Source organism: Selaginella moellendorffii, unplaced genomic scaffold (genome assembly GCF_000143415.4).
Source record: "Selaginella moellendorffii unplaced genomic scaffold, v1.0 SELMOscaffold_12, whole genome shotgun sequence".
NCBI lineage: Eukaryota > Viridiplantae > Streptophyta > Lycopodiopsida > Selaginellales > Selaginellaceae > Selaginella > Selaginella moellendorffii.
Window position 1 is genome coordinate 174,302 of NW_003314273.1, and position 22,524 is coordinate 196,825.

At 43.3% G+C, this 22,524-nt stretch overlaps 5 protein-coding genes and 2 long non-coding RNA genes across 8 annotated transcripts; 6 read left to right on the plus strand and 1 right to left on the minus strand.

The window, feature by feature from the left end:
* Positions 1-52: 52 nt before the first annotated feature.
* LOC9659202 (protein ENHANCED DISEASE RESISTANCE 2) lies at positions 53-3,981 on the plus strand. 2 transcript variants are annotated; one of them, XM_024674228.1, is made up of 22 exons: positions 53-412; positions 502-576; positions 645-698; positions 774-836; positions 898-953; positions 1,021-1,052; positions 1,105-1,197; positions 1,247-1,299; positions 1,365-1,465; positions 1,517-1,612; positions 1,662-1,726; positions 1,790-1,861; positions 1,916-2,074; positions 2,130-2,431; positions 2,488-2,548; positions 2,603-2,871; positions 2,928-2,981; positions 3,036-3,179; positions 3,235-3,330; positions 3,387-3,488; positions 3,553-3,664; positions 3,739-3,981. In XM_024674228.1, exons 1-21 carry the CDS (start codon positions 269-271, stop codon positions 3,649-3,651), a joined length of 2,190 nt encoding a protein of 729 aa, XP_024529996.1. In that variant the 5' UTR covers positions 53-268; the 3' UTR covers positions 3,652-3,664; positions 3,739-3,981. The 2 variants fall into 2 exon arrangements, with proteins under 2 accessions (XP_024529996.1, XP_024529995.1); XM_024674227.1 differs by having other exon boundaries at positions 3,766-3,981.
* Positions 3,982-10,097: 6,116 nt separating this feature from the next.
* LOC9659204 lies at positions 10,098-11,828 on the plus strand. Its single transcript, XM_002969159.2, has 2 exons — positions 10,098-11,184; positions 11,274-11,828. The coding sequence occupies exons 1-2, from the start codon at positions 10,416-10,418 to the stop codon at positions 11,366-11,368; spliced, it is 864 nt and encodes a 287-aa protein (XP_002969205.1). The 5' UTR covers positions 10,098-10,415; the 3' UTR covers positions 11,369-11,828.
* A 4,714-nt stretch (positions 11,829-16,542) lies between these two features.
* On the minus strand, positions 16,543-19,032 carry LOC9659205. The gene is made up of 3 exons (XM_002969411.2): positions 18,107-19,032; positions 17,694-17,851; positions 16,543-17,594 (listed from the first exon to the last, which is right to left on the minus strand). Exons 1-3 carry the CDS (start codon positions 19,009-19,011, stop codon positions 16,687-16,689), a joined length of 1,971 nt encoding a protein of 656 aa, XP_002969457.2. The 5' UTR covers positions 19,012-19,032; the 3' UTR covers positions 16,543-16,686.
* Positions 17,527-18,219, plus strand: LOC112346196. The gene is made up of 3 exons (XR_002992330.1): positions 17,527-17,614; positions 17,712-17,878; positions 18,007-18,219. It is a non-coding gene; the product is annotated as an uncharacterized LOC112346196 (long non-coding RNA).
* A 590-nt stretch (positions 19,033-19,622) lies between the features above and the next one.
* On the plus strand, positions 19,623-20,177 carry LOC112346195. The gene is made up of 2 exons (XM_024674547.1): positions 19,623-19,869; positions 19,921-20,177. Exons 1-2 carry the CDS (start codon positions 19,623-19,625, stop codon positions 20,163-20,165), a joined length of 492 nt encoding a protein of 163 aa, XP_024530315.1. The 3' UTR covers positions 20,166-20,177.
* LOC9660097 lies at positions 20,166-21,234 on the plus strand. Its single transcript, XM_024674433.1, has 5 exons — positions 20,166-20,206; positions 20,426-20,522; positions 20,704-20,834; positions 20,938-21,061; positions 21,160-21,234. The coding sequence occupies exons 1-5, from the start codon at positions 20,166-20,168 to the stop codon at positions 21,232-21,234; spliced, it is 468 nt and encodes a 155-aa protein (XP_024530201.1).
* Positions 21,235-21,315: 81 nt separating this feature from the next.
* On the plus strand, positions 21,316-22,357 carry LOC112346156. Its single transcript, XR_002992314.1, has 4 exons — positions 21,316-21,424; positions 21,486-21,694; positions 21,779-21,921; positions 21,998-22,357. It is a non-coding gene; the product is annotated as an uncharacterized LOC112346156 (long non-coding RNA).
* The last annotated feature ends 167 nt before the right edge of the window (positions 22,358-22,524 follow it).

A 22,524-nucleotide genomic window follows, 5' to 3' on the forward strand; every position in this document is an offset into this window, starting at 1 on the left:
TCTATTTTCTAGTTTTTAATTTTGGCCACCTTTAGGCTTTTTCTTCTTTTGACACGTTGAAAGTTCGATTCGCTGCTGACTCGAGCTTGCGCCTACGACGACTAAAAAACCCTCCCGGGCGATGGAGGCGGGCGAGAAAGATTTCGCGGAGCGCCTCACGCGGTATTCCAGCTCTAGGTAGTGTAGCTCTCGTGTCGGTGCGCCAGCGCTTTGCCCTTGGCGCGGCGAGGATCGAGAGGATCAAGAAGGATCGAGGGAGAGAGCGGCGATGGATTCTACCAAAATTGAGGGCTGGCTCTATGTAATCCAACCTCACAGGCTCAGGATCCGCTTCCCCAGGAAGCGCTACTTCGTTCTCGAGGGCCGCCAGGCTACTTGTTACAAATCCAAGCCCATCCACGATGGCGAGAAGGTAAAATTTCCTCTTCTCTCTCTATCTCTTGGATTGATTAATGTTTTGTGAGTTTGTTCTTGTGATGATGCATTGTTCTTGTTCTACAGCAATCTTTGAAAAAGGGCGTTATTCAGCCATACACTAAAGTCGTTGACAATGGAAGGGAGAATATCCATGGCCAGGTGATTGAGAGATTTCCTTTATTCTCTCCTCTTGCATTGCTGCTGGGCTGAGGAAGAATTTTGCACAGGTTTTGCATACCTTCACTCTCTCCGATCCAAGCTTTGATCAACAACAAATGAAGGTTTGAGAGTCCCTCTTTCTTTCGTTCTTCGGTCTTTGTTGGTTGTGAACTTGCTTATGAGATGCTTTGCTATAGCTCGCGGCACGGACTGCTGAAGAAGCAGCAAAATGGATGTCCGCTTTTAGGGACGCTGCAAGTGTAAGGTGAAAATGGACTCGCGTTGCGGTTTTACTAACAGACATGCCGACCTTTGTCCTAGAGCCAAGCTCCCCTCAGGCAAAACTTGGCAGTTCCGAAAAGAAAGCCATATTTTAGGTGCGTCCTGTCCATTTCTTCTGCCAACTTGTTACATTTTTAATGCGAAATTCTGGCTCTTCCCCAGATTTTTTGAACGAGGGCGAGAGGGAGGCCAAGGTAATTGATATGCTCTAAGACAGTTTAACGTAACTCTTTACTTTCTCTACAGAAGTTCCTGATTGGACTGGCTTTTGGACTTCCATGAGGGAGCAAGGAGACGTCATTGCAGAATCGCCTTGGAAAATTCTTGGCTGTAAGAATGGTGAGTGGCTTTACTTCTTCCCGAGGACGTTCTGATAACCATGTACCAGGCCTGAGGTTATTCCGGGAGTCTTCGAAATCAAAGGGGAGATTTACAAGTAAGGTACCAGCAATATTTGATCAGCAGATTCAGCAGTCTTGCTGCCTTTGCTCAACAATAGAGTGCAGTTTGCAGATGACCATCCCGCGATTATGGCTGTTGGAGTTGTAAAAGCACCTTGTGAGTCCGTTTTCGATACCGTTATGGCGTTGGGAGATTCACGCGCAGAGTAAGACGTGTGTGTTTGCGGTTGCAGACCCAACAGTGTGCGTATCCTCAGGTGGGATTTTTGCTACTCAACGGGACGAATTGTGGAGCGCATAGATGGTCATACAGATATCGTTCACAAGCAGCTGCGTAGAAAATGGCTCCCCGGGTAAGTTTGTCGCTGCATTGTTGATATAATATAATGCTTTCGAGTTTAGACACATGCGCGGGCGAGATTTGTTATTTCATAGATATTGGCGCCGTGAATATGATGGTTCATATGGTAAGCTTTTGATAATTATTCTGACCATGGATACTATACTCTGTCCTTGCCTCCTTTTCGCAGTAATTTTGTATCGTTCAGTGAGCCGCAAGGACTGCCCTACACGATCAGGAACAGTGCGGGCCAAATTAAAAAGTGAGCCGACATTCGACACTTTTCTACGGTGGGTTTAGTTTTTGGTGCTTGCAGGTGGCGGCTATGTAATATCCCCTCTGACCGGTGAAGGAGAGCAACCTGCACGGTCACTTGTCAGGCACATGTTGGAAATTGATTGGAACACCTGGAAATCTCACTTCAAACCTTCTCGTGTTCAGAAAATCACGCTTCGCATGCTCGAGAGGATTGCTGGTATCAGTGATGTTCTCTAGTTAAAATCTGATATTCTGACGTTTTCAACTTTCAGGTTTGAGGGAACTGTATAAAGCGAAAGTAATTGAGCCGACGTGGGTGGATGCCTCTCGGGAATTCGACGATCAAGCAGCCAAGGAAGAAAAGGAAGAAAATGAAGAACGAGCGATCGTCGTCAGCGATCAGGAACCAAAGAGTGCTCATATCGACGAGCAAGAGTCATTCCTCCGGGTGAACGACACGGACGAGTTTTTTGACGCTCCGGACGACTCCGATCAGGAAGATTTGCCCGATGACATGCTGCGTTCCGTAAGTGAGACCGAAGGCACCGAAGAATTTGAGCCTGAGACTAAATCGGTAGGAAGTATCCTTCTTTTTGCCGAGGTAATATCTCCTGCCTGTTTTTATTATAGCTTCCCAAGTTTTCAAAGACCGCAAGTTTTGTCAAGCGCATACATGCCCTTGCAGCAGCAGGTAACATCGATCATTTTTTATTTTTTATTTCCTGGTAAACTTGTTTTAACGCAGCTCACAAAAAGGGAGCTCAACCTCAAACAGAGTTCTCCTCGCGAGACGCCGAATTACTAGATCGCGAAGGCACACTTCCAAAGTCGTCCTTTTACTGCAGCTGGAGTGCGGCTGATCCGTCCACTTTCCTGATTCGTGGAAAGAATTATTTACGGGATAATAAGAAGGTAAAGGCCAAGGAAACGCTAATGCAGCTGGTTGCAGTCGACTGGTTTACATCCAACCAACGGGAAGACCACATTGCCTCTCGGGAAAATACCTTTATGCAGGTGCGTAGTGGTCCATAAATCTTTTTGGCCACTTTTGAGCTTTATCAACTTTGCAGAAGCCTAAAGTTCGAAAGCTTGGCAGGTCGTTTTTCTTCATTGTTAATCTTCAGGTTTTGTGCTTTCTATATTACATAGCTCTCTCCATTCTGATTCTCTCGACGCAGGTCCCGGGCTCCCCGACGTACTCCCTGGTCTTTTACTACATGCTGAAACAGTCGCTCGATCAGATTCCCTTGCTGGAAAAGTTTGTGAACGGAGGTGACAGATTCCGTAGCTCAACTTTTAAGCTCATCCCTCACGTAGCAGAGGTATAAGTGCTCTATCGCACTCCGGCCTTTGCAAAAGTTAATGTGTCGTTCACAGGGCTCTTGGATTGTCAAGCAGAGCGTTGGAAAAACCGCCTGTCTCATTGGAGAGGCGTTAGATCTACACTACTTTCATGGGAAAAACTACCTAGAGGTAGGTAATAGTTAGTTTTTCTATGCCTGTAAAAGCCTTGGCAATTTCTTTTGCAGCTGGACGTGGATGTGGGTGCTTCATCTGTCGCTCGGGGTGTAGTGAGCCTGGTGTTTGGTTACATGAGCAAGCTGGTTGTGGAGATGGCCTTTTTGATACAGGTACTCTTTTTCAAGGCAGAATTCCTTGACCAACAAATGTAAAAACAACACCAAATTTGTGCAGGCGAACACCGAAGAGGATCTTCCAGAGATGCTACTTGGTACATGTCGTGTTTCGTCGCTGGATGTGTCCAAGGCCGTGCAGCTGAATCCATCAGCGTGACTCCAAGAATTTGGTAAGCCATAGAGAGTTCTATTTGTTTTCCTCTCCTTTTTTCTGCTCAAGCAGGCAATACCCTTCCAATTCCAGGCTTTAAAAAACTCGTCCTGTGCGCAGGGGAGAGAGGCCCCCTTAGAAACTTCTGAGGGTTACAGTCGCTAGTACCTTGCTTGCACTAATAACTCATGAAGGTCATCTGACCAGTGGACGTCCTGGTTCCAATATGTTTAAGAGCTGGGCTGCCAGTAAAGATTCTCCACGCTCGACTTTTTGTGTTGCTGCTGTAAAAACTGAATAAAAAAGTGAGTGTCTTGGCGCACCTTGTTATATGCCTTCCACTCAAGTCAGTATTGGGTTAACTATCCTCATTCTTTGCCCCTGTTTTGTCTTCAAAACGAGTTTTAATGTGTTCTCATGATGATCTAAGTATAACAATGTATTTTTTTACTATTGTTGAGGAACAAAAACACTTTAAAGACTTTAAGCTGGAAGTATAGAGACGTGTTCCCATTGTTGTGAGATTGGTCGGAAGGATTTTTTGGAAAAGTACTTCATGATTTTTAAATCTGCAGTTTCTTATTTCAAATTAAGTTCTAACAAGATTGTCAATGAATGATCTCACCACATATGACAGCATTAAAAACATGATATAAAATTTAAAGACACTTTGATGAATGATTTGAACTATTTAATAGAGATTATAAAAGAAAGAATGTAGTATATTTCTTCCATTTTAAACATATCCACCTTAGTGTAGTGCTTAGCAATTGAGAAGGCATAAGTTTGAGAAAGGATTTGAAGAGATAGAAACAAATTAAGGCCTTTAATCACTAGTAATATTTTCTGAGACTATGAAGATGGAAAATTTCTTTGTAAATAAGTTTGGTTAATTGTTTTCCATCAATTGTCTTTTTATGAAGAATTCCCAAAATTGATCAAATCCATCTCAAAATTGATAAAATCAAAAACCACCATATATAGAAAGAAATTGATTGTCAAGTTTTTTGAACAAATGGATTTGAGGCCTTTGTTTAGTATGCCTTTTATAAATATAAAATTGAAGGAGTGAGTAAAAAGTTTGTGCAAAGGAATTGATTTTGAAGCAAAAGAAATCCAAAAGACTCTAATGTCAAAATTTGAATAGAAAGTCTTTAAGTGATAGTGTGATATAACTATATTGAGTAAAAGTATCAACTTTCCTATTCACTTTTCATTAGTAATATATAATTATAAACTAACTGAATAGTAATTATAACCACTGAGTTTGACACTAATTGAGGATACATACCAAAGACCAAAACTAAAAGTTGTTGTAATTGTGATCATATGGAAAAGACTTTTAAAGGAAATGAAAGCTTCAAAGGCCTAAAATTGCAAATTAATCTCTACAGTGGTATATTTCAAAGAGTGGGTGAATCTTGTTATTTAATTCCTCTTGCAACAAGATAGTGTATAAAATAAAACTTGAAGCATTTGCCTCAATAAAATAAAATTTTGTTTTATCTATATAGATGAAAAGTAAAGTAGAAGTGAATGTAAACTTCAGAAAATCAAAGAAATTTAAATAGCAAAAGACTATTAAAAAAAGGTACTCTTTATAGTGAATCACATTAAAAGAAGAATGATTTTGGAAACTTTTTGAATGAAACACTGATAAAAGTTCATAAAACAAAAAAATATAAAACATCATAAATTAAAAGTTGGATATTGCTACTAAAAATATGCTACTAAAAAATGGTGAAAACTTTAGGTAAGAAATATGATAAAATAATATAGCCAGAAAATTTCACCAAAACTTTATCAAAGGAATATTTCTTCATTATTGAAGATGCTAAAGAAAAAGACAAACATGATAGTTATGTTTTCCTTTTAAAAAAGATAAAAATATCATCAAAAAAGATGAAAATATTGTTTGCCATTTGTTGGAAAATAGCAAAAGTGTTAGTTACACTATAAAGTATTACTATATACTTGAAGTGGTTATAACTAGTATGGAATGGTGTTTTCCAATCATTCCGTTTCTAAATGCAAATAAAATTGTAAATATTATACAAATTAATTTAGTTGAAGAACCAAGATTTGAAAAGCTACAACAATATTTAATAAATTAATATATATTAATTAATTAGGAATGGTGAGTTTGTTGAGATTATAATAGTCAACTACCAAATAAAGAAACTCATTTTTTTTGGACACATATGAATTTGAGAATTCCTAATAAAACAATTAGAAAGATTCTTTTTGATATTAGTCTTCTCTAACCCCTTATTTTGTTTTATGGCTTTCAATATTTGTATAAATTTCCTTATTGATCTTTTATATTATCAAGGATTTGCAAAATCCTTGTTGTGGTCAATTGATTTATCAAATTAGCACATTTTTGCCATATTAAAAGACAATTGATGGAAAGCACTTGTTTTAGCTTATATATAAAGAAATTTTCTGTCTTCATGAATTGCTAAATGATATTATCTTCTATAAGTGATCATTTTCAAATTTTTCCACCTTTTAGGGTCATTTTATTTTCTTCTTTCACATACTATCCATGAACAAGTATCAAAAAATCTTGAATAGTATTTTTGATACTTTATTTCCCATCAACAGAATGATTAAATTGATCTCCTTCATTTTGTTGAGTTTTTTTATAATAGTTTTCAATACTATTTAACATATCACTTTTCATTTTTCATCAACTATGACCTTCATCTTTATAGGTTATATTTATTTCTTCCAACACTTAATCTTATAAATGGTTCCATTGTTATTCATGCTATTGCTTTAAATTTTGTTCATGTACCATTACTTTTCTCATTACTATGTTGTTGATTATTCCCAATTGAATCAAAGGTTTGGCAACATTGTTGACATTGGAAAATCACAAACTCTTCAAGTTTGAGATTTATACCATCTTTGACTCAAAGTGTAAATACTATAAATTGTATTATTTGTTTGACTGATTTGGGTATTTTCCTAAAAATCACATTTATAAGCTTATTTCTCATTGTGTTTATAAGTTTAAGGAGTTTAAGGTTCTACCAACCTTGATTTGAAGTACCAATATCATAGATTATATTATTTATTTAGTTAGCTTAGATATTCTTCTAGTGATTGTACTTGAAAGTATTTCTTATATATATATATATATTGTTAATTAGTTATAAATTAACAATATCCACTTAAGTTTAGTCTTACATCACTTTAATTGCAATTTGGTGCTTGGCATTAGAGGGGGAGGGGGGGATGGGATGTCATGTATTTACTATCTATTTGTGAGCATGTTTATGATTACTAGCCACAATGGGAGTCAAACCTTAAACCTCTATATATGAGATTTGAACTCAAGATTAATATAAGTTCTTGAATTTGGATTTTTAGTATTATTCAACTATAAAAATGCTTAACTCTATATATGTAGGACACAGGTTTTGACTATATACCCTATAGTAATTTACTATATGATAACTATAAGGCAACTATTGAATACATATGCCGGAATTTGAGGTTTAAAGTTTTGAGCCACTAAATGAAGGGATGGAATTAAACTCTTAAGAAACAAGAGCATAGAACATGAATGTACATCCAAGATGTAGAGGCATAAAAACATAAAGCAATACCACTAGAATAGTTTTAAAGTTTTCAATATCTATATTAAGATCAACATACAAAACAAAGGCAAATGAAGTTTAATGCTTTTTTAGCATTGGTACCCTAACACAAGGATATAAATATTCCATCAGTTAATATAGTATAGAGTTTAGGCTTAAACCCATGTAGAAGAAAAAAACAAACAATACCCTTATATAAAAACATGTTTTGGGCTTTTACTCCAATCTCTTAAGAGTTGGCTTTTAGGACAAACTCAAAAACTTTATAAATATGAAATGGTGTTAAATTGTGAATTTAAGCATAAGAACAATATTGTCGTGTTTAACACAATCTTTACATTTTGTAAATATGCCTCATTAACAAATCTAGACACTTTCCATAAATAATTAATAGAACCAAAATAAGACTAACGTGTCTTGGTAAGTTATCTTAGGCTTAATATTGCAAAAGTTCTTAACACTAGCAAGTGTAAGCCAATGAATGAGTTTCTTTAACCAAATCAAATATATTTTATTAATAGCAGTTAGGAATTCTATCCAGATGTGGCATTTGGAATTATATATAAATTTAAATTCACTTAAAATATATATACATATCATAAAAAGTGTTTTAAGAACTTTGAATATTCAACATAGATCCATTTTTTATTCTTGATTTATTAAGCATTTTATTAGTAGCTTTATCATCTTCCCTTCTCATGATGACAAGATTCTAATAGATAATATAAATTAATTTTGAGAATGCTATCTTTATCATTGGTAGTGAAATTGTACACAAATCCTATCTTGGGAGAGTTTTGATATTGAAAAAGAATTCACTGAAACTTGAAGAACATAGAGAATATAGTGTAATATTTTATTGAGAACTGATTCAATCCCACAAATTTGGATTGATAAACCACAAACTATATGAACACTTTGATCAAACCTAGCAAAATTAAGGCTTGAGGAAGCAAGTTTATTTGCTGACAAAATGTGTGTTACAATCCACCACTTTATGGTGTTATATGATGTTATATAAAGAAAATAGAGACCTTAGTATTCATGTGATTCACCATCCTCAAATTTAACAACGTTTGCTTAAGGACAATTCTTTTGCTTTATGTACTGATTGACAAATGGCCTTTGCCTTGTCTCCAACTTCATGACATCTGTAACAACACTTTAGTCCAAACTTTCCCTAACACTGTTTAAACAAGGAAAGGCCATTGTTAGTGTGCTTTCCGCCAATTCTATGCAGTAGTTAGTACTGATGATGTTGTTGCTGTTGTGTTTGTCCAAACACTTGAGTGTATAAATGCTTTTTCATAGCATCTAGATCAAGCTCCTGTCCATCCCAACATAGGATGATGATCCTCTAATAGTAGCCACCATAGGTGTGTTCCGAGTCATCTATAGCTTGAATGCCTCTCTTTACAACCTCCTTTGTGGGATGTTGCAAGGGAGGAGAGATGCTGCTTGATGTACTTGAAATTACTAACTATCATCATGATTTCTACTTTTTGCAGACTCTCCTGGTTGCATGTGGCAATTGACAAGCTTTGTCATCTCATTGTGCTGAGCCAGCCATGACATGTTGATTTCCCAGGCACCAGCTATTATGGCATGAACAGAATCCTCTTGCTTCATGATCTAGTAGCGATCTATGTTTGTATCCTTGTTGATCTTTTGGACTGCTACACAGCATGCCTCATGCTCTTCACACGGAAGAGTTTCTTCAATCTAAGGCAGATTGATTGACAACAAGCTTGCATCAATGGAAAGTTTGAAACCATGGTATCAAAGAAAGATAGTAATCAGAGTTCTTGTTCTTCTCCTCTTTACCATGCTTGCAAAAGAGAGAAGACAGGAGCAAAAAAGCAAGATTCACGCCGACGAAGTTTTAAGAATAAAAGTGATTTGTCATACCCCATTGTGCGAATGAGAATTCTTGCTTGAATTGTGGGATATTGCAAATCTAGTCAAGGCTTGCAGCTCGCTATCTACGAGTGATAAACCTTGATGATGTGATTTTGGGTTCTCAATCCAGTGCATTAGGAACTTTTGAGCAAGACATTTCACTATAGGTCCAGCCACTAGTACTACAGGCTTCTTCCTCTATTTCAGATGTAGATTGTTAAGTCTTAAAACCTGTTTTCAATCTAATACCATGTTGAGATTAAAAGGATTAAATATACTTGCTTGCAGCCTCGAAATTTTCAGCTGGCTTGGAACGTTCTGAAGGTCAAAGAATCTCTGCATGAGTAGCACGCTGCACCTGTGACATGCCTCGTGCTACATTATAAATATTCGCAAAATAATGGAATCTAGACGTATTCCCACTTGCTAAGCCAACGAGCGCTGACGTTGCACAGTGTGTGGCGCTTGCGTGTAATAAAAGAGAATTTTTTCTCCTCCGTATTTTTAAGAGTTGGTGGGATTGTGATAATGCGTTAATGATGTGCTTGGTGGCACCCAATGGATTCTCCAAACAATGGATGGCAAAGAATCGCCCAGCGAGAGCCCACCCAGAAATCATCCAAGCTCGAAAACAACTGGATGGAGAAAATTTTTAGGCAACATTGACACTGGTGATTTTATGATTGTGGTGCTGATTAAAATCCAAGCTTCTATCTCAAATCTAGCTGGCAACACAAATCCATTTAAGCAAGCTAGACTTTGGACAAATGCCTCCCATTCTTTGTCCGCTTGCATGGTGTGATGTGTGAAGTGTGGTGGACAAGTTTTGGGCGTATGCCGCAAGAATCGAGCCCACGACCGAGCACATTCCAGGGCATATGCGCGAGAATTTTGCGCCAGCTGGCCGCCAGGCTGTCATTTTCTTGCCTTGGTTTTAGGCGTCGTCAAGGATTTAGGGTTTTATGATTTTTTCTGTGCGAGCAGGGGAGGGCGGGGCGATCCTCTCCACCGCCATAGCCAGCAAGGAGATCGATCGGTGATCGGCGCCGCCCTCCCGTCTCGGTAATCCGGGCCGCATTCCCTGCGATCCAACGCGCAGATCTTTTGTTTCTTCGTTTTTTTCTCCCCTTTTTTTCTTTCTTTCTTTGGTTTCGAGCTTCGTTTCTTCGTAGCCTCTATAGAGTTTTCTTCTCTTTCGATCTGCTTTTCTTCTTTTCGATTCTTTTGTATATTTGGTAGCGAGCTTCAAGCTAGGCGAGGGCGATGAGCAGCAGTGTGACGGCAGTGCTCGAGGAGAGGTCGACGAACCATCAGGAAGTAAGCGAAGAAGTAGTAGCGATCCCAGAGGGCGCGGCCACCAAGCCCTTCTCCGCGTTTGGATCATACCGACAGCGTCACGGGGATGTGGAGAACATCAATTTCAAGGCTGGGATGTCGTCAGAGGCGCCGGCGATACTGGGCTCAGTCGCTGGCGGCGGCACGGATCTCGTCCAGGGCGGCGCTCACGGGAGCAAGAGCGCGCCCGTGAACATCCCCAGATCCTCGGGAAGCGGAGGCGGCAGCAAGGATCCGGGGATGCGCCGCAGGGTTCTTCGGCCCAGGAATCGCGAGGTGGAGCTGGACGAGGCCTGGGAGCGCAAGAGGGACCAGCATTTGCTCGAGGAGATGAAGCAGGCGACCGAGAATCGCCAGGCCCGAGCAGTGGGGCGGAGCGTCTCCGACTGTGGCGAGCGGCCGCTGCCACGGCTGGACAGCACTGCTCGCGCCGCGGATAAGACGCGGTTTCGAGCTCGCAGCTTGACCGACGAGGATCTGGACGAGCTGAGAGGAAGCATCGATCTGGGATTTGGGTTTAGCAACCAGGCGGATCCCCGGCTGTGGAACACGCTCCCGGCGCTGGAGCTGTGCTACGCGATCAACCAGCAGTACCAGAACAAGGGCTCTCCCGTTTCGACAGTGGACGACGATGGAACAGGCAGCGATGGGACTGGCAGTCCCATGAATTCTCCCTCCTGGACCGTCTCCAGTCCTGGTAAGTTCTTTCAAGCTCTTTCATGGTTGCTTCCTTTGGTTTCGTATCGCTCATCGAAGCGTGTTATCCTTTTTTCTTTTTCCGTCTAGGTGATCATCCCCAGCAAGTGAAAACACGAATCAGGCACTGGGCTCAGGCGGTTGCTTGCACGATTCGCCAGAATTACAAGCATGAATCGTCGTGATGGTGGTGGTGGTGGTGGTGGTGATTCAGTTTGACAATCCAGACGAAGTAGAAAAAGCAAGAAGAACGAACCAAGAACAAGAAGAACAAGCGAGGAGCTAAGTACTCGAATAAAGATCATCGAGTTTACGAAAACACGAAGGAAATGGAGGCGGCGCGCGGTCGTGAAAGAGAGATAAGCTTTCTAATCTCTCTCTCTCACACGCACAAGCAGGGCTTAACTTCTAGCTTATATACATACTTTCAAGACGTGGTTCTAGCTCTCTGACGATTCTTAGAGATTTCCAGCAACGCGCTTCAAGAATTCAACACCTTCAACAACACCCGCAAGCGTGTTGTTGGTGGTGTTGCTCGAGGGGCCACCGAGCTGTGTAAGTTGCCCGCATCATCCAGCTCGTCGTCGTTGTTTATAAGAAAATACTAACTACAAGCCAGCAGAATTCTTCCTCTTGTTTTTTCAATCTGTGTTTTTTTTGTTTTTTTTGTTCCTCGTTTGTGTGGGCCGGGCCTGCAACAGGTGTTGTGTAGTGTAGCGGAGCTGCACAGGCTTTGGTTTTGTTCTCTTTCTCGCGCTCTAACATCTTTCTCGGCGCTGGTTTAGCTTTGGGAAGCTTTTCCTCTCTTGTCTGTGCGGCTTTCGAGGTATTCGGCTTTGTTTTCTTTGCTTTCTGCCGCTCCTGTTTGTGGGAGACTAACATCGTAGCTGCTTTGTCCTGCAGATCTTTGACTTGGCCCGCACACGCGAGAAAAGGCATCCGAGCGAGAAGCACTGACACGCGATGGGGAAAGGTGTTGAGCAACAGGGTCTTGACACACATAATCGCTGTGAGTGCTTGGATCAGAAGCTCTAGCTAGCGACAGGAGGAGTGGGGCTCTCGCTCGATCAGGACGAACTCAATCAGGAAGAACAAAGCGAGAACAAAGGAAAGAAGTATAAAGAAGTGATGTGCAAACCGGCTGTGGAAACGTGGATCAAAGCCAAAAAATCTGCTGCTGGCCTTTGGTTGGCTGGCTGGTTTGGTTCGTTTGGTGGCGAGCGTATTGAAGAATTGGAAGGCGAGAGTGGGATTTTAATGGGTTGGGTCACAGTTTGGTGGAGGCCTCTCCAAAAGAAATTCATTCTCGTTTTTATGGCTTTGGTTTCGCCCCCATTCTTTTTCTTCTTTATTGAAAGCCAGGATTCGCTCGCGAAGATTTGGGAAGAATGAAAATTTTCATAGCGTTTGTTTATGATTTTGAGCCGTTTGACCGTCTACCGTACGAGCCCTAGTCTTTTGAAGAGAAGTTTACCGCCAAATTCTCTGTTTTAGGGCTTTTCTTGGTTCTTGCTTGCGATGGATCGATCATGCAATCCCGCTGCTGGAGTCGTAGAAGGAGGAGCTGAAGGAGGAGGATCGGGCTTGCTGGATCTCCGAGTGGCCGTGGTGGTGGTGGTGGTGGTGGTGATGGTGGTGGTGTTGGACTGTTGCTGCGGCGAGGACGGGCTTGACGTCTGTGTCAACAGAAGAGGTGAGCTGCTGCGGGTAAGCCGGATTGTTGCCGCTGGAGTGGATTGGATTTTTTTTTATGAGTGCCAGCAGCTGGTGCTGGGTGCCTGGGTGATTCAAGGCCGCAGAGCTTTGGTTCAGGCCAAGCCTTCCCAGTTGCCACTCGGATCTTGCCAGTATGAATTGCTGCTGCTTGGGGCTGGAGTTCATTTGTAAGCTCTAGGTTTGACCCTGCTAGGTGGTGGTGGTGGTGGCAGCGTGAAAGTTTGCAAAGGTCGAAACCAAGTGGTGGTGCTATTGCTCCACCATAGCTAAGGAGCTGTGGGAGGTGACTAGAGAGCTTTGCTGGTGAGCATTGCTGCCTATCCTGGCTGATGATAGCAAGAGGCTCAGGCCTTGCAGGTACTGTTGGTGCTCGGATTCTTGCGTGCAATTCATAAAAAGGTAGAAAATATAATGGAGTGCCAGAACGAACAAATGCTCTTGGGTTAGTCATGGATGAGGGTTGAATTCATGAAGCTTGGAGTGATAGTAGAATCACATGTTAAGCCATGCCAGGCTAGAAAAAAATGTTGGTATATGAGACACTTTAGGAGGTCTATTATTAGTTCTTCAAGTTCTGTCACCTTCATTAATAACACTCTTTTCCTACTATAGAAGTATAGTTTGGGATTGCAATCCACTTGGTGACAAAGGTTGTAGTAACAGCCAGGAGATCAAAGGTGTTGAAGATGATATGCCACCAATGACTTTGAACTGACTGCCATAGTGTCCATGATGACAAGATAAGGATTGCTAATTGTTATTGGTATAGGTGTGCACTACAACCACAAGTGGTGCACAACAAAACAAAAATGAGTTAAAGGAATCCAAGATAAAAAAAAAAAGAGCGCATAAGGTCATACTATACTTATGGCTTAGATGGTAGCCTACCTTGAGGGTCAATATGGATATATTTGGATATTGAAGCTCCATTAGATGATGATGTTAATCTTTGGAAGTAGTTATGGAATGCTGATAGGGAACTATAAGCTTGCTAGTGTAACGGCATTATCAACTCACCTTACGTGGGAAAACACATGGAAAAATGATAAATACCAATGAAAAACTTACCCAACTAGACCACTTGTTATTTCAGGAGGTAGATAGCAAGGAAGTGGCACTTGTATTAATAGATGGAGTTGCAGCAATTGTAATGACTAGTGGAGTAGTAGTAGGTGTAAATGGGCTAATAGTAATGGCACTATATGGGTTTGTGTGATAGAGATTCCACTTGTGTTGTAGCATATGCAATATTAGATAACACTCTACTTGTTCAAATGCAATTAGGAGTTGTGGGTGGGATGTTATTGGAGTTGATGTCCATGTTGTGAAGCTTGATAAATCGAGTGGTTGGTGTGTGTCCTACAGAAAATAAATTGTTTTATTCTTGCTCTAAAAATTACCTCTAACAGAGTTGCATCTTTAACATTAGAGAGAAATGGTTTAGGTATATCTTCAATATCTTTTCTACCAATAGCTACTATAATTTTATAGAAGCACAATTTAGGAGGAATTTTGTAACATTATCAATATTCTTACCCAAGCTCTCTCTAGGGTGCAATCCAGTGCAAAATATTCTTCTTGAGGTATGGAGCAAAGACACAATATAAGCTTTACTTATGCCATAGATTAGATACATTGAGAATTCCTATGTCTTCCATAGCCTCGAAAAGGTGTTTATAAAACCATATAAGAACTCTTTCCACAAATGCTCTATACGTTATAAAACAAAATGGATTTAATCTTTATGTCGATAAAACTCTAATGTTATGAGTACTTAGTTATGTGTTGATGTCCCATCCTAGCTGCTAGACCCCAACATCAAACCATGTCCCTCTCAACTTCATTGTGCTCTGGAGCATTGTTGCTTTGGATGTGCTTGGGCCTTCCAAATTGATAAATAACCTACACATATGTATTAAATATTGCATGGGATTCTTTGGAGGTAGCTAATTTGCAAGTACAATATAATGAATTACCCTGCAAATAATGACATGTGCATAGAAACTATAGCTTATAAGTTTGCAATATACTACAATAAACATGTTATCATATGTGATCACAAAAAGCAAAAATGAAAGAATACTCACAATCCATATAACAAAGTGCATAAACCTCTTCATTCTTGTAAATCTATCATCGAATCCTTATCAAGAATCTTAGGTCATGAGTGATTAAGGCTTCATAAATTTGGTGTCGGCTAAACTAGTATCCTTCAGTCCAACAGTTAGATTGGGAATTGATAATACCTCAATTTGTGCCATCTTGATTCATGGCATTGTTAGTCTAGATGTGATGAAATACCTTTTTGGGTGGTACATTGTAATATACACCTCTCCAATTTGGATTAACATGCAAAATAAGTAGTAGTTTTAGTCTCAAGGATCTTCAAGTGCATTTAAGTACCAAATGCGACCAAAACCTCTCAATTGCAAAAAATGATGGAAGGCATAGAAATATACAAATGAATTGAATTAAATCTAAAAAGTTGGAAACTAACCAAACCTTTGGGAGAACATCATTGTCATTATCCACCCCTAAACCATGGAAGGTTATCCTCCTCCTCTTCCTCCACATCTTCCAGTAAACCTAGAAGGAAAGGTTTCAATGATACAAGTTTGAAGTAAATCTAGAAGGGAACACTCATGGTAAGAATTTCAAAGTTCATGAAGAGCAAATTAATAGTGAATCAAAGCCACTTCCAACATTACCCACAAAAACATTTGAAACCAATCACCAACAAACTAAGTTGCTTTCAACATCTAGTGCCAAGAAACACAAGGAAGGCATCCTAAACCTTAAGACTTAATGAATCCTTAAGTTCGATGAAATTATATATGTATAACACAATGTTCATATTATGTGGACATCATCCACCCATTGGGCTAACATCCATGGGGCATCCATTGCAATGGGATTAACATTTAATGCTAATCCTATAGAAGAATGCCATGTGGACACCCTGAAATAGACTGTTATATTTTCTACCCTTTTACAAATTGTATGCCATAGTTGTGTAGTGTAGCAGAGCTGCACATGCTTTTGTTTTGTTTTATTTCTCGTGTTCTAACATGCTTCTTGGCGCTGGTTTAGCTTTGGAAGCTTTCCTCTCTTGTCTGCGCAGCTTTTGAGGTATTCGGCTTTGTTTTCTTTGCTTTCTGCTGCTCCTGTTTGTGGGAGACTAACATCGTAGCTGCTTTGTCCTGCAGATCTTTGACTTGCCCTGGACACGCAAGAAAAGGGATCCGAGCGAGAAGCACTGACACGCGATAGGGAAAGGGTCTTGACACACATAATCGCCGTGAGTGTTTGGATCAAAAGCTCTAGCTAGCGACAGGAGGAGTGGCTCTCGCTCAATCAGGACGAACTCAATCAGGAAGAACAAAGGAAAGAAGTATAGAGAAGTGATCTGCAAACCGGCTGTGGAAACGTGGATCAAAGCTTGGTTCGTTTGGTTCGTTTGGTGGCGAGCGTATTGAAGAATTGGAAGGCGAGAGTGGGATTTTAATGGGTTGGGTCACAGTTTGGTGGAGGCCTTTTCCAAAAGAAATTCATTCTCGTTTTTATGGCTTTGGTTTCGCCCCCATTCTTTTTCTTCTTTATTGAAAGCCAGGATTCGCTCGCGAAGATTTGGATAAAATGAAAATTTTCATAGCGTGAAGAGCTTTTGTTTATGATTTTGAGCCGTTTGACCGTTTACCGTACGAGTCTTTTGAAGAGAAATTTACCGCCAAATTCTCTGTTTTAGGGTTTTTCTTCTTTCCTAGGGTTCTTGCTTGCGATGGATCGATCATCCAATCCCGCTGCTGGAGTCGTAGAAGGAGGAGCCGAAGGAGGAGGATCGGGCTCGCAGGATCTCCGAGTGGCCGTGGCCGCGGTGATGGTGGTGTTGGAGCGCCGCCGCGGCGAGGACGGGCTTGACGTCTGCGTCGACAGAAGAGGTGAGCTGCTGCGGGTGAGCCGGATTGTTGCCGCTGGAGTGGATTGGATTGTTTTCGATGAGCGCCAGCAGCTGGTGCTGGGTGCCTGGGTGATTCAAGGCCGCGGAGCTTTGCATGCTTTGGTTCAAGCCCAGCCTTCCCAGTTGCTGCTCGGATCTCGCCAGTACGAATTGCTGCTGCTGGGGGCTGGAGTTCATTTGTAAGCTCGAGGTCTGATCGATGCTTTCCCTGCTAGGTGGTGGTGCCGGTGGCGGCGGCGTGAAAGTTTGCAAAGGTCGAGCCAGCCATGGAACCGAGTGGTGGTGCTGTTGCTCCACCATAGCTGAGGAGCTGTAGGAGGCGACCGGAGAGCTTTGCTGGTGAGCACTGCTGCCTATCCCGGCTGACGATAGCGAGAGGCTCGGGCCTTGCAGGTACTGCTGGTACACGGATTCTTGCGTCCCTGGAGATTGCCGGGTACTCTGTGCGGAAGATGGTGTCCGTGAAACCACCGAAAGTACGAGTGCTTGTACGTCGGAGCTGGGAAGCGGTGTTGCTGCTTGCTGCCCGGCTTGGGCCGAGCGCATTAACGAGCTCCTGCTGTTCGCTGCCGCGAGTTTCTCGTCCATTGTCCCGAAACTGGGGGACTGCTGCTGCTGGTGGCCTTGCAGCCTGTTTGCTCCTCCTGAGCTGAGACTATCCCTGTCCGTGAGCGATGCTGTTGGGGAGTTACTTTTGTGGTGGAGCAGCATTGTTGGCTTGTGGTCGCCTTCGATTACTACACAGGCACAAGCACTGGTACGTTAGCTATGTTTTCTTTTTCATTCTTTCATTTCTCTCTGTTTTTTTAATTCCAGTATAGTATTCTTCGACTTACTTGTGCGTATGTTTGTAGATTGTTCCTCGGATTTAAATGGCTCCGAGGATATGGTGGCTACGGCACTGTGCTGCGGCTTTCGCCGCCGACGGTTATGGTCGGCGAGTCGCTTTCTACAGCTTCTTTTCGTGTCGTCAAACTCTGATAAGGGGTGGAACCTGACGAGACAACGAACCAGTAGCAACGTAAGCATGTAGAACCTTTGGGTTTAAGAAATTCTCTCGCCTTTCCGTTTATGTTGCTAGTGGTTTATGTTCCCTCTCTTTTTTTTTTCTTGTCTGAACAACTAAAGCTTCTCTTTTCATAAATGCAGATTCTAGCTACAGGCAAAGATCACACGGAGAACATCACAGGGAGAAGATTGTCGATGCAACAAGGAGAGCTGAACGAGCAACGGTGAGAGAGATACGTACCTGCTGCATTGCTGGCAAAACCGTTGAGTCTGTGCATTGGCAATTACGTTGGGTGCTTTCGAGTGTATCTCGCAAACTTTGTGCCGCCGGTGGTAATGCTTGGCTTTGCTCAAGTCCGCTGCACATCCTTGCACTTGGCACATAGGCGCATGAGTCCCTAGAGCGTTCATGCGGCTCCTTTTCCCCAGTCTAGCCGAGTCCTCGGCCGAGAAGTACGTCCGTCCTCCCAGATTGAGTCCTATCCTAGCGTGTGGCTCCAGCGAGTACATGTCTTCCCTCTTGACAAAGTCGAGCATGTTTTTGTGTTCCGCTGACTCCAGCATTTGCATTCCCAAGAATCTCCTCCGCTGGTCGTAGGACCGGAGCTCCGCATTGAGGTCGCTCGGCGGACAGGCTGATCCGTGAGCGTAAAATCCCGTTGCCTGTTGCTGTTGCTGCAAGTTTTGTGCTGCTTGGTGATGGTGGTGACTTTGGCTTTGCTGATGGTATCCGTCGCTCAATCCCCCGGCGTAGCTTCTCAGGCCCGGGCCAGCGCTGTAGCTCGCAGCAATGGACAAGCCAGGGTGGTGGTGGTGTGCGAGAGCAGTGGCCGAGTAATTGGCAGCGACATTGTACTGCCTGGCGTTGCAAAGAGCTGTGGCTGTCGGGAGTGCTAAAAGTTGAGGCTTGCGCTCTCCATCTCCAGCTCCTCCGACGAGCTCCGCTGTAGCTGCTCCTCCTCCCGGATGATTTTGGTGGTGGACGAGTAGCATCTGGCTTTCCCAGTCCCACTCGGGACGAGCTGCTGCTGCTCCCCCTTGGTGGTGATAAGTCGCACCGCTGTGAGGCGTGGCCGCGTGATCCCAGTTATCTGTTACCCAGCTGGGATCCCCGTGTTGCCCCGAAGGATTTGGAGATGGATTCATCCCATCAGTCGCTGCAAGCAGGCTTGTCGCCAGGACTGTCGAGTGAGTACTTGATATGCTGCTACTTCTATACTAAATACTTCTGCTTGTTACAGCAGACATTCCTGTCGGGGAAGAGAATTGGAAAAATCCCAAAGGTGAGGGAGTCTCGGCTGCTGTAAAGCAGTGCACTTACTTCGAATGTGAGCTCGGGCCTTCGCTTTTGGTGCTCCCTTGCGGCGGCGGTGGCGGCGGCGGTTACCAAGAACACTAGTTGCAAGTAAGTTGCCGGTAGTATGATACTTTGGTCCTCTCTTCCTCCTGCCCGGGAGAGAGACGCGCTCTTCTCATTCATCGCTTTTGGCCCTTACAGCTGGAAGGAGCCGTCCAATACATGGACTGGCCGGGACAAAGATCAAGCAAGCAAGAACAGCTAGACTTCACACACACACGAGAACGAAGTAGGCCCTGAGGCTCAGGATGATACAATAGATATGGCTTCCAAAGCATCGTACAAGCAGGAGCAGCAGTAAAAAGAAGGAGTACGATACTCGAACGCGAGCAGTAGTAGCAGTAGCAGGAGGAGGAGCAGCTGTAGCAGCGGCAGTCGCAGCGCAGCAGGAGAGAAAACGATGATGATGAGGATGATGATGATGATGATGATATCAAGGCCCAAAGAAGAAGTTTCTGCTACTCGAGCTCCCGCAAAGCATTACTCACCTCCACCAAGCAGCACCGGGCCAGGACTACACTCATTTTTTCTCCTCAACAAGAAGAGAGAAGCAGCACAGCAAGCAACGCCGAGCAAAGCAATGCAAAAGGAGGAGCGGCCGAAAAGAAAAGAAGGAAAAAGGAGTGCTCTTCGCAACGGGAGAAGAAGTAAGTTCTTCGTCTGTTTTTCTCGCCTCTTCTTGACTGTGGACCATTCAGGAGCAGCGCTCGCGCTCCTCACATTTTGTCACTCGAGAGCCACCAGCTTATTCGTCGAGAACGAAAGAGCAAACAAGAAGAAGGCGCGGGAAAGACCAAAGCAGCCATGGCCAGGAAAAAATGGGAGGAGGCGTCCGAGGAAGAGAAAGAAAAAAACAAGGAGGGGGAGCGGCGCCGCTACTGCGCCGCGGGGGCCCCAACGGCGGCGCCGCCTGTATGCATGTGTGCATGGCAGGGAGCAGTAAATGCACCGGTACGGAGTGAAAAGACGGCAGTACGACCGAGGGTACGGCGCTCCAGGGGGATGTTATTTTGGGGCACGCAAGTGACGTAAGCTGGGTCTGGGAATGTAAGTGGCTAGGCTGCTTGCTCAAAGCTTTGGCTTGCATTTTTCTTCGATTTGTTTTTCTTGTTCTTGCTTGATATTTTGTCTTGCCTGTTTTTCTGTTGTCTCAGTGACTAGTAGACTACTACCACTGACTGTAAGTGTTTTATGTGTTTTGAGGTTGAGCTGGGCTGCTTGCTCGCTGCTGTGGACTGGAGTGGAGCATTTTGATTGGAAGAGGACTGGTGCTACTTTCAATCCATTCAAGTCTAGTCTGGTCAGTTGTGTGTTCTTATTTTGCCTGTGTCACTGCTGTGGGCCTGGCCACTGTTCTGCTGCTTCTGCTGCTACTGATTTCTGGCTTGGCTGGCTGGCGGGCTACTTTTGTGTGTGAGAGTGATCATTTAGTTTTGGGAAACCTGGAGAAGTTGACGGTTTATGTGTTGCTTACTAAACAGGTGTTCCGGCTTACAGCAGGGATTAATGCGCGACGACGTTTCATGGAATGTACAGAAAGAGATTTGCGTGGGAGAATGAGGAGGGAGTTTTTGCCTGGGGGAGGAGAGAAAGGCGGGAGGAGACGAGCGAGGTATGTAATCCATTATTACTGATCGTTTGTTCCTCCTGAGAAGTGGAGGAACGGAGCTCCGTTTGTCTCATTTAATTCTCGGCCTATGTTTTACTTTCCACAGGGTTCCAGTGTCCTCGCATTCAAATGTTTGTAAGGAAACGAAAGCAAGCAAGCTCAAGGAGCACACGATGTCTACAGTCTGTCATTTTTCCATCAGATACGACCATCATGCCGCTTCCCTGAAGGTTTAGATCTCCGCATCGTTGCTCTTATTTTACTCTTGTCATCGCTTTTATAGCCAGGAAATTTCGCTTTCTTAGCTAAATTGGCCACTTATTGTCAGGGCCGGGACCGGGATCACTTTCAAACGGATACGTCATCACATACCAAGATCTCAGGCGAGTTAAGAACAGATTGATTGATCCATCTTGGCTTAACTTTGTTTTCCTCTTTTCCTTTCAGCGCAATCGACGTCTTGTCTCGTCAAAAACTTTAAGCAGTAGCCAGCAGCATCTCAAGGATTTGAGGTGAACTCATCATTGTTTGTCGTCTCGCACCAGATCCATCTTTCACAGCAATCCCCTCGGCCACCTCACACCGCATCCCCCGTAAGTGATTGGAATTTCCCACCAGCTGTGTGCATATAATGGCACGAATTTTTTCCTTCAGGGGGTCCATGCCACACCAAAGCGCTGTCCTGTTCCATCTTTGTTTCTGCCGGTGCTGCTTCTCGAAACACAAAGCTAAGTAACCGACGGTGATCTTGTTACGCTAAAAAACAATAATTGGCCACGGCTGGCTGTGGATGTTTCTCGGTACTCTCTAGTATCCATCGTGCTGCACTTGGGGGGAGACATACGTATACAGCAACGTATAGTGTAAGTGCGTCCTTTAATCTCTTCTACCCCCAATGACTAGGAGAAATGACTAATGTCCCGAGGTAATGTTTGTTTGTTTCGCAGTTGCCGTGGAAGTCCTCGTTGATTGATTGAGTCCCTCGCTCACGACGGAACGGGAAAGTCCCATTCAAGGAAAGCGACTGTGAAGACATGTGGGTACTCCTGCGGACGTCCACTTTATGCTGCTTCTTTTCCCAGTCGGGAAGGTGAGCGTGTTTCTTTGTTTTCTCAAGTCCGTGCAAATATATTCTCTAGAATCTCACGCTTCCTTTTCCTGTGCAGCCCCTCTAGAGCTATCCTAGAAAGCGAGAAGAAGCGAGAAGAAGCGAGACCTTTGCTTCGTGGAGCAAGCAATGGGCGATGGGTGGATAGAGACATCGATCCAATCAATATCGCGAGAAGGAATGGCGCACTTCTTCTTCCACAGGAGCAAAAGAGGGGACGTAGCAAAAAAAAGGAAGAAAAGCGGGAGACAGGGTGGTGATTGCGATCATCCGATATGAAATCGTCCTGTGGGACAAAGAGGCAGCGCAAGGGGAGGTTCCCAAACATGGACAATTTTTGTCGTTCCAGCGCACGACCGATGCTGTGCATTATTTCGCGGCCACCAACAACACATATAACTATATATGCTTCAAAGAACTCAGCAAGGCAAGGAGCCCCCCGCGGGGAGGAAAGGAATAGCAAGGACTTGTTACTCGCAGTACGGGGGAGGGTACGGACGTGGATCCTGGGGGATAATTGGGGAGCTTTAAAAGATTGGAAAGAGCGCAGCACTAGTGTCACACCGGCATCAGTGTTGGGTAGTG

Coding starts and splice junctions, on each gene's coding strand:
- LOC9659202 (XM_024674228.1), top strand. CDS start 269: ATGGATTCTACCAAAATTGAGGGCTGGCTCTATGTAATCCAACCTCAC. Junction 837..897: donor CTTTTAGGGACGCTGCAAGT/GTAAGGTGAAAA, acceptor CCTTTGTCCTAG/AGCCAAGCTCCCCTCAGGCA. Junction 1,466..1,516: donor TTGGGAGATTCACGCGCAGA/GTAAGACGTGTG, acceptor GCGTATCCTCAG/GTGGGATTTTTGCTACTCAA.
- LOC9659204 (XM_002969159.2), top strand. CDS start 10,416: ATGAGCAGCAGTGTGACGGCAGTGCTCGAGGAGAGGTCGACGAACCAT. Junction 11,185..11,273: donor CTGGACCGTCTCCAGTCCTG/GTAAGTTCTTTC, acceptor TTTTCCGTCTAG/GTGATCATCCCCAGCAAGTG.
- LOC112346195 (XM_024674547.1), top strand. CDS start 19,623: ATGATGATGAGGATGATGATGATGATGATGATATCAAGGCCCAAAGAA. Junction 19,870..19,920: donor TCTTCGCAACGGGAGAAGAA/GTAAGTTCTTCG, acceptor TGGACCATTCAG/GAGCAGCGCTCGCGCTCCTC.
- LOC9660097 (XM_024674433.1), top strand. CDS start 20,166: ATGCACCGGTACGGAGTGAAAAGACGGCAGTACGACCGAGG. Junction 20,207..20,425: donor AGACGGCAGTACGACCGAGG/GTACGGCGCTCC, acceptor ATGTGTTTTGAG/GTTGAGCTGGGCTGCTTGCT. Junction 20,835..20,937: donor GGCGGGAGGAGACGAGCGAG/GTATGTAATCCA, acceptor TACTTTCCACAG/GGTTCCAGTGTCCTCGCATT.
- LOC9659205 (XM_002969411.2), bottom strand. CDS start 19,011: ATGAATCCATCTCCAAATCCTTCGGGGCAACACGGGGATCCCAGCTGG. Junction 17,852..18,106: donor TTTTGCCAGCAATGCAGCAG/GTACGTATCTCT, acceptor TTGTCTCGTCAG/GTTCCACCCCTTATCAGAGT. Junction 17,595..17,693: donor ATCTACAAACATACGCACAA/GTAAGTCGAAGA, acceptor GTGCCTGTGTAG/TAATCGAAGGCGACCACAAG.